The sequence below is a fragment of the Arachis hypogaea genome, chromosome 9, assembly GCF_003086295.3.
Source record: "Arachis hypogaea cultivar Tifrunner chromosome 9, arahy.Tifrunner.gnm2.J5K5, whole genome shotgun sequence".
Taxonomy (NCBI): domain Eukaryota; kingdom Viridiplantae; phylum Streptophyta; class Magnoliopsida; order Fabales; family Fabaceae; genus Arachis; species Arachis hypogaea.
Window position 1 is genome coordinate 118,368,496 of NC_092044.1, and position 15,237 is coordinate 118,383,732.

General features: G+C 29.7%; 1 protein-coding gene across 1 annotated transcript; it reads left to right on the forward strand.

The window, feature by feature from the left end:
* Window positions 1–853: 853 nt before the first annotated feature.
* LOC112712567 (LOB domain-containing protein 1) lies at window positions 854–2,757 on the forward strand. Its single transcript, XM_025765489.3, has 2 exons — window positions 854–1,252; window positions 2,341–2,757. Exons 1-2 carry the CDS (start codon window positions 941–943, stop codon window positions 2,713–2,715), a joined length of 687 nt encoding a protein of 228 aa, XP_025621274.1. The 5' UTR covers window positions 854–940; the 3' UTR covers window positions 2,716–2,757.
* Window positions 2,758–15,237: the final 12,480 nt, after the last annotated feature.

Below are 15,237 nucleotides of genomic sequence, written 5' to 3' on the forward strand. Positions count from 1 at the left end.
TCAATTAATTAATACACATAGTTAGTATAATTAATTTGGTTTAATAAATTAAAAAATACTACCAAAATAAATTGATATAAATTATAATAAATTGTGTGATATTTAAATATCTAATTAAATTAGTTAGTTAATATAATTAATTTAACGTAATAAATTGTATTTAATGAATTAAAAAAATAAATAAAAAATATTCTCAAAATTATGCCATGTCAACTCCATCGTTAAGTATAAAAATTTGATTTTATATAATAGAATAGATGTCTTTCTAAAATTGATATTTATAAAATTATTTTGTTTTTGTTAATGTTTTCTTTAGAAGTCATAAATTTAAAATTGATTTATGCTTCTAATTCATGAAAATCAATTTATAAGTTAAAATAAACTAAACAAATAATTATTATAAATTAAAGTACAGTCTGCTGAGAAAATATTTGTTTTCCTGTTCTTAACTAGAATCGATATTCTTGATTTTTATGGCTCGTTAAATTTGAATTGGAGTTAGGCCATTAACCTATTAAGATAATATACTATTAGTTTTTTACTTAATTTTTTTATACTCATAATATATAAAAAATTTAAATCATTAAATGTATATATTATATGTTAAAATCCAAAAAAAGAAAGTTACATGAAATGAATGGCCATTAAAATAATATTAAATTAGAAAAGTTTATTAAAATTTAAAAAACTTATATTAACAGTAATCTTAATAAGCACGCTGGATTATACACATTTGATACGGCTTTACAGAAGAAGATGAAGATTAATTTAGCTTGTTAAATACGTAGTATGAAGTCAGCAATTTTGACCCCACACCAATTTGGTCCTCTATAAATACCACCCCCACACCCCTCTCTCTCTTTAAATCCTTAGAACCCAGAAAAAAACACTCCTCTGTTTTCCATCTTTTTTCTCTCAGACAAATAATCAAACACATACCATGCAAAACAAAATGGAATACAAACTCAATTCTTCTTCATCGATTCCAATAATCCACGTCCCCACAAAGATCTCAAATTCTCCACCTCCTTCTTCTTCTCCTCCCATTTCACAATCTCAATCTCCAACTTCCTGTGCTCCGCCGTCGCCGCCTCCACCTGTGGTGGTGAGCCCTTGCGCCGCCTGTAAGATCCTCCGTCGCCGCTGCGTTGAGAAGTGTGTTCTTGCTCCTTACTTCCCTCCAACTGATCCACTCAAGTTCACCATTGCCCATAGAGTCTTTGGAGCAAGTAACATTATCAAGTTCTTGCAGGTACCCCACATATCTCAAAATCTCAGTTTAATTCTTTCTTCAAAGAAAACAAAGAATTTTAGCAGTTGAATACATCATTTCAAGAGGGGGTTTTTGGTCAAAATATGTACCTAATTGATGGACATCATGTTGATGATGATGGCTTGTTTTCTAACTTCCTAACACAAATAAAAGTTTTGCATAATAATTCCCCTCTTCTTTCAACTCTACCAAGTAGAAATCACTTTTCCTTTCTTCCTTTTTTTTTCTTTTTCTTTTTCATTAATTTTAAACAAAAAAAGAAGAAGAATGGGTTAGTCAAATAATAACATGTTAGGTTGGTGCTTAATTCAGCTCTCTTTTTCAGTTTTCTTTCTCAATCTCTTTTGGTGCTTCCCATGGTGTTACCACTATATGGGATCATAGGTCAAAATTAGGTGCCCACATTTGGAATCTATCCACTAAAAATTATGTATTTTTTTATTATAAAACATTTGAGTCCTAATAATTCTCTTTATAAAACTTAAATTATCTATCACATAGTGGATCGTCAGATGAATTAATATATTTAATTAGATATATTTAATTGAATTATCTAATAATTCATGATGTGAATTTCATGTAAAAATTATCACTATTTATTAATATTTAATTAATTTAAATATTTTATTATTAGAATTATCAATGGCTCAACGCTTAAATCTTTTATGATTTAAAAGGAGTAGTTTACTTCGAAAAAGATTAATTTTTTCAAAAATATTGCTAATAAATATAGAAGAAAAAAACTTATTGAAAAAATAATATTTGAGGTCAGAGACGAAGCCTCATACAAAACAAGGAGAGCAATGACCTCTTCCAACTATCAAATTTTTTTTTTATAAATTATGCATAAATTTTAGTTTAGCTTCTTAACATTTTTTATTTTATTTTTTGTTAATTATAAATTTTTTCTTGGCCTCTCTCTAAAAATTAATCTAGTTCCAAATATAATTTTTAACAAAAATGAGTATTTTATCCAAAAGAGGTTGCTAGCTAGTTTGCAAAATATGCAAGAAAGAGTTGAATGAATTTCTTTGCAACTAAGAAGAAAATTTGGATTGAATTTTCAGGAACTACCAGAAAACCAAAGGGCAGATGCAGTGAGCAGCATGGTGTATGAGGCAAATGCAAGAATTAGGGACCCAGTTTATGGTTGTGCAGGAGCAATATGCCAACTCCAAAAGCAAGTGAGTGAGCTTCAAGCACAATTGGCAAAAGCACAAGCTGAGCTTGTTAACATGCACTGCCAACAAACCAATTTGGTTGCACTCATTTGCATGGAAATGAGTACTAGTAATACTCATCAATCATCTTCACATCAGGAACAACACCACATGATGATGATTCAGCCTCAGAATAATAATAACAATAATAATCATGTTGATATGTCTTGCTTCATTGATGACAACAATCTTGCTTCTGCTTGGGAGCCTCTATGGACATAATTAACTAATCATCTTCAAACTAATAATAATCATTCAACTATATATGTCATATTCTTATATATATCATTTATAATATCATGCTTCTTAGAGTTGTTTATATGTATTATTATTATTACTATAGATAAGATTAATTTTATTCCATAGTAACTCTTATTAAACTTTTAATTAATCTCTCCAAGTGAGGGGAGGGGGGAAAAAAAGAAAAAAAAGAAGAGAATCATAGTGAGACAATTTTCAATAAAAAGTCACAAATTAGTTGTTTGGTAGATATGGGTCATCACCGGTGCTTGCTGCTTCATTAGTCATTTCAATAGCCAAACCTTTGACAATGAAAAGATATAAAAAGAGGATGATGAGAAAAAAGAAAATAATTAAAGAAGGAGAAAAAAAAAAAGCAGATAATTGTTCCCCCAATATCATTATTATTCAAGGAAGAAAAAAGGTTAATAGAAGATGAAGAAAATTGAGTACTAGATAGAGATATGTTGTTTGAGACACCTAATTTTATCTTTAATAATTTGAGAAAACGAAATTTTAAGTCAAACCAATTTTGCACAACTGATGAACACAATGAAAGCTTATTCCTTGTTTAATAGTATAACATCCTGAGTTAAAATTTAATTGGAAAATGCTATGTAAAAAATTGAGAACCATCCCGGCAAATGATTGTGTGAAATGTCACGCATTAGAATGCACATGGGAATTACATGTATATAAAAGAGCATATTAAACTATTACTTAAAAATATTTATCAATATAAATTAAAATTGCTGATTCTCAAACTTTTTTTTAGTGCAAAAATGTCACATATTAGAATGTACATGAAAATTATGAGAATATAAAATTAGGATTTTTCATGGAGTCTGAAACATATGTTTTTATTTTTTGAAGAAAAACTTTTTACATAATGCAAAAGATATTTTGGTCTTTAAAATTTTTAATTACTATATAAATTGAGAAAAACTTACTTTCATTAAATAGATTAGTTTTTCTGTAGTTTTCAATCTAATTTTTAGTACATTTGTTAGATAAATAAATTTTTAACAAATTATGTTATAAGATAATTAAAAAATAAAAATTATTGAAACCAAATTTTCAATCTAAATTTTTTAGAGAAATTTTAAATGTATTTACTCGATTTATACTATTCTTTTGTCCAAAAAAAGCTTTTTATAGGTAAAAAAAGTATATTTTAATATTTTTCTTAACAAATTTTTTTTTTTTTGTAAATCACAAAAATCATTTTATTATTATTATGTTCGATAAATTTTTTTTGCAGAAAAATATATTTTTCTCATTTTTTTTAGAATACAAAACGAAATAACGCCCATATTGCCATAGATCATCTTATATAAAATTGGATGAATATTTATATTTATATACATATATATAATTTAATTTTATTCAAATAATTTAAAATTTTAAAATTACAAATTCTTAATTTAATATTTAGATAGAAATAATTCAAACTAATGATGTAATTTAGTTTAATAAAAATAAAGGTACTGGAAAAATTAATAATTTGAAAATTTTAAATTAAAAAAATTAAATATGAATACTTTTTATTTAAATTAAATTTAATAGTAAATTAAACTGAATTTAAATAGAGAATACACGTATTTAAAATTTCAGCATGAAGGCTGCAAGAGATGAGCATGCACATGTCTTCACCGAGATAGAGGCAAGCTGCAATTCAGAAGAAGGAGAATTCAAGTTGTGAATCCTGTGTATAGGTGGTCTCCGATTTCATGAGCAAATTGTTTTATATACATAATTTAACTTCTACTTGTTTTTAAGCATGGACTGACAAACTACTAATAGATCTTTATCCAGCAAAGATATCATTAAAATTTTGATATTCATGTCAATTAAATTGAATTTAAATTTTAAATTTGAGTACCGTCACAATTAAATTGAATTTGAATTGGTAGTGTTTATATTTAAAATTTGGACAGACGGATTACAAAATTAAAAGATTATGGTATGTACCTTACCTCGTTTCAGCCTCAGATGATCTTACCGACAGATCTACATTATCAGTCTCAGCCTCGTTTACATTAGTATGTCACAATTTCACCGTCCGGAGGGTTCCAGCCATATCATGCTCAGCTTCAGCAGGATCCAGTTGCCTCGATCGAAAATCCTCGACCTTCTCGACCTCAGCGCCAGGCTCATTCTCCACCATATGGCACCGGGCACATGTGTCACTACCAGGATCTCCACCACCGATGATGATTGCGTATGTGGATTGGAGCTATTTTTATTGTATTCTACTTTAGTTGGATTGAAGTTATGTATGTACTTTTGTATTTTAGTTGGATTGTACTTTAGTTAAATTGTAGTTATGTATATTGTTATTTACGATGGTGTGCTTTCTTATGAGTATTTCCGTATACCTTACTATCATAGTGTAGAAAAATATAAAACTATCATAAAGTACAATTAAATTATAAAATATTGCAATCGAAGTTAAAATATTACACCTCCAAAGTTACTAGAACATAGAATATCACACTACGAAAAAAAAAAACAATACATGCCAACTACAGTAAACTTAGAAGCATTATACGACCTAGGCATCTCCCGTGGGCTGATTAGAACATCCCCTTCTTGAATGATCGATTTGTCTGCAGAGGCCACATCGCTTCTCATGTCGCTCAGTCTCATCCATATCATTTCGGAACCTGGTGGACACGGGTCTTCCAGTCGCCTTCCGACACATGACTGGGTTAGGACGCAGCATCGTCCCGTGCCACTCCACCCACGACTCGTTGGGAATAGGAAAAAATTCAATCTCATACACCTTGAACACAGCTTCTTGTTTGTACACTGGATGCACATATGGGGCCCACTCAATGCTAGCAGTGGCGCACCCGGCTAGTGCGTGGTGGCATGAATAGTGGAGAGATTGGAATAAGCCACAATCACACGTACCATCCGATAGCCTAACACAGAAGGAACCTCCCTCCCATCCATCGAACGGCTCTAACTCTGCCACTACAAACACAGAGGCCCGCCTATCACAATGAGCGACACGCATCTTCGGTATCCCATCTCTGTTCTTCTCAATGATGGCCAAGAGTCTCTGCGAGAAGCGGCATCCAGCTGTCAGCTGTGACTGCGCCTCCCTGCCCTTCGTCACAAACAACTTCTGCAATCTTTCGTATGTGATGCGCACAATAGCAAAAATCAGCAAGTATCGGGTCCCCTTCAACACTGAATTGATTCACTCGGACAGATTTGTGGTCATATGACCAAACCGCCTCCCGTTGTCGCAATGTTGTAGCCAAATCTCCTTCCTGAAATGACTCGCCCAGTCCATCATCGACTGGGAGACTCCTCTCAAGGCATCCATGTACCACTCGTACCCAGCCTAGCTTGGACTATAAGAAGCGTTAATGAGGTATCTCTTGCCCTCGGCTGACTTGAACTGATTCATGAAATTCGCAGCCATGTGTCTGATGCAGTAAGCATGGAAAGCTCTTGGGGGATGCCAACCACTATCATCGAAGCTTAGCGCGGCCTTGATGGGGTGACGTGGCGTCTCAGATTTGTAAGGAATAACGACTATGACTCGGTGCTCTCGGACTCCACAATGCCAAAAGCAATAGGCAGGATGTTACTATTCCCATCTTGCGCCACCGCAATAAGCAACACTCCACCGTACCTGCCATACAGATGCGTGCGGTCTACAGATACAAAGGAATTGCAATGCTTGAAGGTCTCAACACATGACGGGAAATCCCAAAATACCTTGTTGAACATACTGTAGTCGCGTACCAAGAGGTGTCCATCGTAGAACGGTTTGACGGGTAGGTCACAGACGGTACCAAGAAAACAGCTCTGCAGTGCCTGTAGCAGCTTTAGCACCTTATTGTACGACTCTTCTCAATCCCCGTATATCTGTGTGATTGCTTTCTGCTTGGCCATCCACACCTTTCTGTATGACAGTTTGAAGTGATAGCTTGCCTGGACCACATCTTGCAAAACCTGAATGCTCACAGAGGGGTTGGACTAAATCAACGACAAAATGACCCTGCAGATCAGACTGCTGTCTAAGTAACGATGGTCTTGAGACATGGTGGGTGCTAGACAACTGTGCACTCCACCAACCCTCCGAACCTCCCTGAACTCAACAAAACAGTATTGCTTTAGCCATGTCTCAAACCTACTTAATATATCGTACAGAAGTACTGAAAAGCACAAATAAAGTTGAGCTTACCAGTATCCGAGGTTCTGCCGAAGGGCCACACGGAGGCTCCATTGACACCCATTCTCAGCTTGACGACACTGCACATGGTACTTTAACCGATCCGATTCGATGACCAGGTACTCCGCACTCCTGCGAAGACTAGGGGTGAGCACGGATCGGTTTGGTTCGGATTTATATTTTTTTTGTACATGTATCCGAACCAAACCAAACCGATTAAGAACGGATTGGTTCGATTCGGGTAATTAGGTACCCGATAACTTTAAAATTCATAAAAAAAAACCAAATTTTTATCTTAAAAATTCAACAAGTACAATAAACATGTAACATCAATATAAATAATCCAAACATGTTAAACACCAAATACATTAAAAATTAAACTAAATAAAATCCAAACATATTAATAGTGAATAATCTTTATTTAATAGAAAGTCATATATATATATATATATATATATATATATATATATATAATTTTTTTATTTAATTAATATATGATCGGGTTCACGGGTTGGTTCGGGTTCCACACCCCTAGAACCGATACCCGATCCAATCACTAACAAAGACCATTGATTTGGTTCGGATTGGACACGATTACTCGTTGGTTCCAGAATCAATTTAATTGGTTCGATTCTGGTTCAGACGGATAATCGGGTACCCGCTATCCGTGCTCATCCCTAGCGAATACTGTAGTTCTTCACACCCTAAAGCACTGCCTCTCGGCTTCTAAACTTGTGGCCAACCCGAAACTCTACACTGCCGTCTTGGTTGTAATCCTCTTCACCAGTGTCAGAAAATGGAGTCCTCTCATACATAGCATCCAGATCCAGACTGTGATAGTGAGATGGCACTGCCGATAGCGCCAGAATTGGGTAAGGTGGTGCCACGCACATGGCGTGCCACATCATCCTCAGGACATGTCTCCGGAACACACTCATCCTCATCCCCACCATCGGACGAGTCGCTGTCCGCACTGTCCGCCACGTAATCCTCATCCGATTCTTCCTCGCCCTCGTCTGTCTCATCCATTGGAATGGCGACATGAATGGGCGGTGGTACGAGAGGTCGGTCATCCTATATATAGGTCAAGTGTACAGAACTCCCACCACCACTGTGTCCCACCTCTGCGAAAAGCTCCATTACCTGCTCCATTATGATCCTCCCATGGATGTTGAACATCAGTTGCACATGCTCATCCCCTTGAAGTCGGAATAGTCGAAACTGGAAGACTCCGTTACCCATGGGTGCCAGTAACCTATACGCCACCCTTCCAATTTTTCTCATTTCTGTACCACCAAACTTGCTCAACATCAAACTCTTCAAATCCGACAATGTATCCACACGCTGAGTGCGAAATAATATCGGATCTTCACACTCAAATATCACTCTATTGTTGCCATTTCTCATACAACAATTGGGATAAACAAACACAACTATGTATGGATTATTATTGGCCATTGATACCTTGTATTCGTGAGAAATACAAGACAGAAAAAGGATAGAAAAAGTTTATGAAAAATACTAAGGGTTATACATTCTTTTATAGCTGTTGTGGTTGTCTTCTATATATCTCGTTTATATTGTAAACGATATATATATATATATATATATATATATATATATATATATATATCGTTTACTGTGTAAATGAGATAAGACTAGTAAATTTAAATCGATAAATATTTTTAAAATTATTTATTTCGATAATTATTATATTTATTTAAAAAATCCTACTGTACTGAGTCAAATATTAAAAATTTCTCACTCCAAAGTTTTCCAAAATTTTCTGATTTTAAAAACCAACGCGCTTTGTTTTTTCAATCTTTCAATTTGCATCGATAACCTCTATTATTCCTGAATGTTGTTTTTTCTTTTCTTTTCTTTTTCCTTTTCTCTAGTTACCCAAAAACCGCGCTGCAAACTCTAAAATTTCTCTATAAGCCCCTCCCAAAAACGAAAAATGTATCTGTGTCGTTTTATTCCACGTGCCTTCTTTCATGTCACGTGCATCTTCCAAGTGTGGGCAGCAGCAGCCTTCATAAAAAATAAATTAAAAAAAAGGAAAAGAAAAAGAAACATCAGAAAGAGAAGGGAGACACAAAAGTTAAGAGAGGTTTCATGCCTTTTTAAGGGATAGATTGTTTAAATTTTACGCTAAAGAAAAAATAAATAAATATATATGTTTGATAATTAAGCAATTGCTTCATGATCCGATACCCATACTCATATCTTATCAGTTATCACCAAGCAAATAAAGTGGCTTTGAAATCCGAAAGCTCATGCATATATATTAGTGGGATAGAGTCACCCAAAATTATACATATTATCATACCATTTGTCATAGAATTATACTATATATTCAAATTTGTTTGATAACTAAATTCAATTAAATTAGTTTAAATTAAAACAAATTAATTTTTTTAGTAAAAACCTAAATACATATTCTAACTACATGAATACTTTTGCGTTCTTTTTTTTGTGTTCTTTTTTTTTCTTTTTCTTCGCGTATTTTTTTTCATCGTCATTCTTTACGGATGAGAGTCATCATGATTTAGTCAATTTACAGACTCAATAGATGATTACTATTTTAAATCCTATAATAGTTGATCATAAAACAAAATTCGAGCATTTGGTTAGACAAGTTGAACGAATTGCTTGAATAGTCAATTATGGTGAAGATGATTGTCAAAATATAGAAGTAGACCCAAAAAATTTGGAAAATAATTTTAGGAATAGAGATGATAATATGAATTTTGATGGAAATATTACTTATGTAGTTCGACGTGGTCAAAATGCAGATGAAGTGGTAGCTAGAATAAATATTAGTCAACGTAGTGAACGTTACCAGGTAACAAGAATTGTTGAGGATATTTTTAATAGGATTGAAATCAATTTAAAATTTCTGAATCGATCATATTTTGTTTTTACATTTTCTGCTGTGGTACAGATGGCAGAAGTGTCTAGGGAGATAAAGAATTCTAAAATAATAATAAAATTTTTTGTATAAAATATATAAAGTTTACCACGATAAATACAAAATTTGAATTGATCTCCACATTATGCCATATTGTAAGACAATACATTATTTATGATTTAGGAATATACAATTCAACATTAAAACAAATTTATTTAGATAAAGTTTTCTATTTTTTAAAATAAAATATAAGATATAAAAAAAATTGTATTAATAACAAAATATGAAGAAGAAAAAGAAGAATTGAGAAAAAGAAAAATTAAAAAAGATAAAATATGAAAAAAAAGGACCAAGATATGTGAAAAATTTCAGTGTCACAGTTTCAAATTAAAATTTTGGTGTTTTTTTTAACTTCTGATTAGTTAAGATATATTAAAAATAATTAAACAACACATATATTTATTATAATAAACTAATAATTGATTTAGTAATTATTTTTTTAGTATATAGATAATATTTTTATTATTAATTATACTACACGTATATTTTCTTATTTAAAGATATTTATATGTATGTATATATATTTCATCTTCTGGAAAAAAAATAGTTTAAAGATGAAATTATCAAAAATATTTTGAACGAAAAGCCAGTTGAATTTAAATACGAATTAGATAGATAATATTGCATAACAAACCGATAGTTAAAGATCACCCAAAACTAATTTTAAAATCAAACAAACCCTAAATCAAATAATATAATGCATGTATTAGGATGGTGTATGTTGGCTTTATTTCTTTAATTTGTGTAAGTTTCGTCTATCTTGCTTGGATCTTTCTCTGTTTTTGAAATTCAAGGCTCATCTAAAAGAAACACAATTATTTTCTGTTAATTAAATATTTATTTCAATAATAATTTGTTAGAAAAATCTTTATCTTTATCTTTATAGTAATACAAATAGGGAGCCAATTTGCTGACGTGGCGCTCATACGTTAAGTCTGGGAGTTTATTTGCTTACGTGTCGTGACTAGAAATTTTTAGATTTATATTTATAAATTATAAATTATTATTTGCTTAAGTTGTTATTTTCAAATTTTAAGTTTGGGTTGTTTTACATAGGTTGTTATTTTTTAAATTTTAAATTATTTTATTTGTTTGGGTTGTTTTAGTTAGGTTGTTATTTTTTAAATTTCAAATTATTTTATTTAAATTGTTATTTTTTTAATTTTATTTAGATTTTACTTAGGTTGTTCTTTTTTATATTATAACACTATTTTTTAAATATCTGTTAATTCTTTTTAGCATTATTTTTTAAAATTTTAATTTTTTTTAAATTGCAGCTACATAAATTTTTTTAAAGAAATTTAGAGTTTTAAAAAAATTTACGTTAATTATTCTTCGATTGTTACGTACTAATATTATTATATTATTATATTATTATAAAAATTATTATATTATTATATTATTATAAAAATTTACGTTATGTTAGAATTTTTAAATTATAATTTGTTTAAGTTGTTATTTTTAAAATTTAAGTTTTGGTTGTTTTATTTAGTTTGTTATTTTTTAAATTTTAAATTAAAGTCAACCAAATTTAAAAAATATTAGTTATGATGCAACTATAAAAGTATAAGTTACGAGAGATGTAAAGCACCACAATTTAAAGTACATCAATCCCTTTCTTTACATATATCTAAAATCTCTCTATTTATTCTAATGGCTGGTATTCACAAAATTGCTGACATCAATCCTACAATCGACAATTTGTGTGTACGTATACGAGTGATACGGTTATGGACACTGCCAAGTTACGAAAATTCTCCATTGCCATACTCAATTGAGATAGTTTGGCTCGATGAAGACGTGAGTTTTCTACTAATGTTTTTTCTATTTTATTTAAAATTTATATTATTTATATTTTAAATTTATTTGTTTATTCCCATCTAATCGTTTTTTTTGTTCATTAATTCTAGGGAGGAAAAATACACGCCTCAGTTAAGAAGGCTTTTGTTTCTCGATTCGTGAATTTGCTGGAGGAAGGAATATCTTACCAAATAAGATATTTTGGTGTTGGACTCAATAAGGGTTACTTCAAGACTACACATCATGAATACGTGGTTAATTTAAACCAACGTACTGATGTGCACAGACTTCCAGAATCGTCGAGTATCCCACGATATGGATTTAAGTTTGTGAGTTTTGACACTCTCAATGCTCCTGGGTATGATTGCACCTATTTAGTTGGTAAGTTTATTATTTTAGAAAAAGTATAATTATTTATTTTATTGATAATTTATTCTGCTTTTTTTTAACAAATTTATTGACAATAATTTTTTTTATTTTAAATCATTTCAGATGTTGTTGGATATCTTGCTGGAATTGGGAATGAGAAGACTCTTGAAAAGGATGGCAAATCTACCAAATATACTGTTATCGAATTAGAGATTGATGATGGGTAATTATCTATTTATTTTTATAAATATACAAATTTTGCTAATCTCATCTTTTTAAATTATTATTTTAACTTATTTTATTATAAATATTTTTATTAATATTAATAAGTAACAAATGTATCTTAACTAACATTAAGCTTAGTTAAAATGTTTTAGATTCAAAGCCACCGTTTTTAAACGTCTAATTATTTAAATTTAAATTTTTTTTAAAAAAAATCACTTTGGATTGATTTAAAAAAAAAGATTCAAATTTAAAAAAAATAATAAAAAGCATTCTTTCCGCGGTTTATTTGTTACAAATTTAAAATAATTAATTAATTATTAATTTTTTAAATTGTATTTGATATTTTAATTTTATTATTAAATTTTAAATTTTAAAAATATAAAATATATATAATTTGATATTATTTTATTGGTAGTTACTTTTTTAACATTAAACATTCTATTTGATATAGAAAAATAATGGAGTGTGCACTTTTTGGCAACTATGCACATGAATTAAATGCTTTTCTGGGATCTGGCAATAAGGATGGAGCTGTTGTCGTCTTACAGTTTGTTAGAGTGAAGTTATTTAACGGTAATATTTATCCATATTTTTTTAACAATATATTTTTATATGTGAGCTTTTACTTATTGTTTATGTGAATTTTTACTCATTTTGTATTAAAATAAATTTTTCAGAAAAGATTGTTTTACAAAATTCCATGTATGGCACAAAGATGTTCTTCAATCTTGAAGATACAACTGTCATCCAATTTAAAAATAGGTGGGTATTTTCTTTTTAATTCTTTAGTTCCATACTATGTGTGTGTTATCTAACATAATTTTTTTTAACTTTATTTATCAAGCTTTGTAAGATTTGAAGAATCTAGAGGTAACATCGGCGGAATTCCAAATGAGACTGCATTCTTAAAAATTTATCAAGGCAAAACCATCGAGCAGTTAAAAGAATTCGAAACGGTAATTTTTTTTTAAAAAAATGGAGAAAAAAATAATTGAAATCCGTTGTACATAGATTATTTTTATTTATTCATCTTATTTATTTAAAAAATTCACCAAATTTAGGGAATTTAAATCATTATTTTTTTTTCAGAATTCTATTTGTATTGTCTTGGCTACTATAAGTCATATTATGGATACTCCAGACTGGTGGCACGGCCAATGTGAATGCAACAGGTCCACATATGCTTTTACAAAAACTTTCAAATGTTCAAGTTGTGGCCGTCTCCTTTTATCCATAACTCAAAGGTTATTTATTTATTTTTTTTAAATTAAAGTATATGCACATTGGATTAGATATTGAATAAGTCTATATTTAACTTTTTTTTATGTTATTTTTTTTTAAGCAGATATCGAATAAAGCTTGGTGTCATTGATGATTCTGACTGTGCATGTTTTGTAGTCTTTGACAAGGAGGCAAAACAAGTTTTGGGAAAGAGCTGTGTAGAGATACTTGATCCACTCCTATTGGTAAGATCTAACCAATATTTATTTCTAAAAATATTAGTGAAGATATTTTTATTGGTAATTTTTATATTATTTATTATTAATATATTATGTAATACCCTACAGAAAGGAGATCTATCGGATATACCTACACTTTTGCTCAACCTAATTGATAAGACCTTTCTCTTCATCGTTGAAGTTCAAATATCTGATAATCCACATTTTTCACCTTCTTATAAAGTTAAGAAGATGACTGATAATGTGGACCTCATAAATAAATTCAAAGAGGCTCACCCTATTCAAATTGTGAGTATAATTATAAGTGTATTTTCTATTAAAAATTAATTTATTTTTTGCTTCCTTGGTCATTAGTAGTATCTAATTTATAATTAATAATTAATTATAATTTTAGGATGTTGACTACACCGGTGGTTTGCTTCCAATTTCAAAAACATCCTCAATCATTGAAGGGGAGAAAGTAAAAGGTGCTAAGGTATTTGTTCAAAAAATAATTTTTTTTTGTTTGTTCTCTCAAAATTAGAAATTAATTTTTTTATAATTAATAATTAATTATAAAATCAAAGGTTAGAAAGAAGTCTTTAATTTAACGTGGTATTTTGTACAGAATTTGTTGCTTGAATTCTCCAATGAAGTTGCTGCCAATGATGAATCCGAATTGTTGGAAAATGCTATTACACCAACTAAGCGATTATGCTCGGAGTCGGAAGAATCGAAGGTAGAAGGTGATACCTCAACTTCCAAGAAGATCAAGATTGAGAAAGAAACTTGAGAATTTGGATGCACATGTTTTGGAATCCCTTTTAGAGTCTATCTTATAGAATAATGTCAAGCATATGTTTGTTTTGGTGGAAACATTATCTTTTCTTGAGTTGTTATTTTTCTTTTGGTTCTTTTCTATTTTTATGTTTGGAATTTAGAATTTTTTTAAATATAAATTGAAGTTATTTGGTTATTACTTGTGGTTTTATTTTTAATTTGATTTTCACCGTTGATATTCTGATAATATCTAATTTAATATTTAATGTCATAAAGTTATAAATTTTTTCTTTGAATTATTGTTGATACAATTAAGTTAGTTATTAATTTTTAATGTGTTTATTTTTTAAAAAAAATCTAATTATAATTTTTAATTAAAGTATTATGTTTAGAATTTTAAATTTAAATTCAAATATACTTTTTTTTTGAATTTTTACGTAAGCAATTTGACAATATTTTTTAAGAATTTATATAATTTATAAGTTATTATGCTAATTACAAAGGAGTATAATAAAGTAAATAGAATTATCAGTCTTATTAAGACGTGAAATTATTTATACTATTTAAAAAAATATAATACTGTTTAAATTTTAGAAAAAGTATAATAAAGTTAATACTGTTTATGATGAAACTAAAAAAAATTATTTTTAAATTAACAAATTTCTATATTCCTAATAGACAACGGACGTTTGATTAGAAAATTTTATTTAAAAATTTAAAATTTA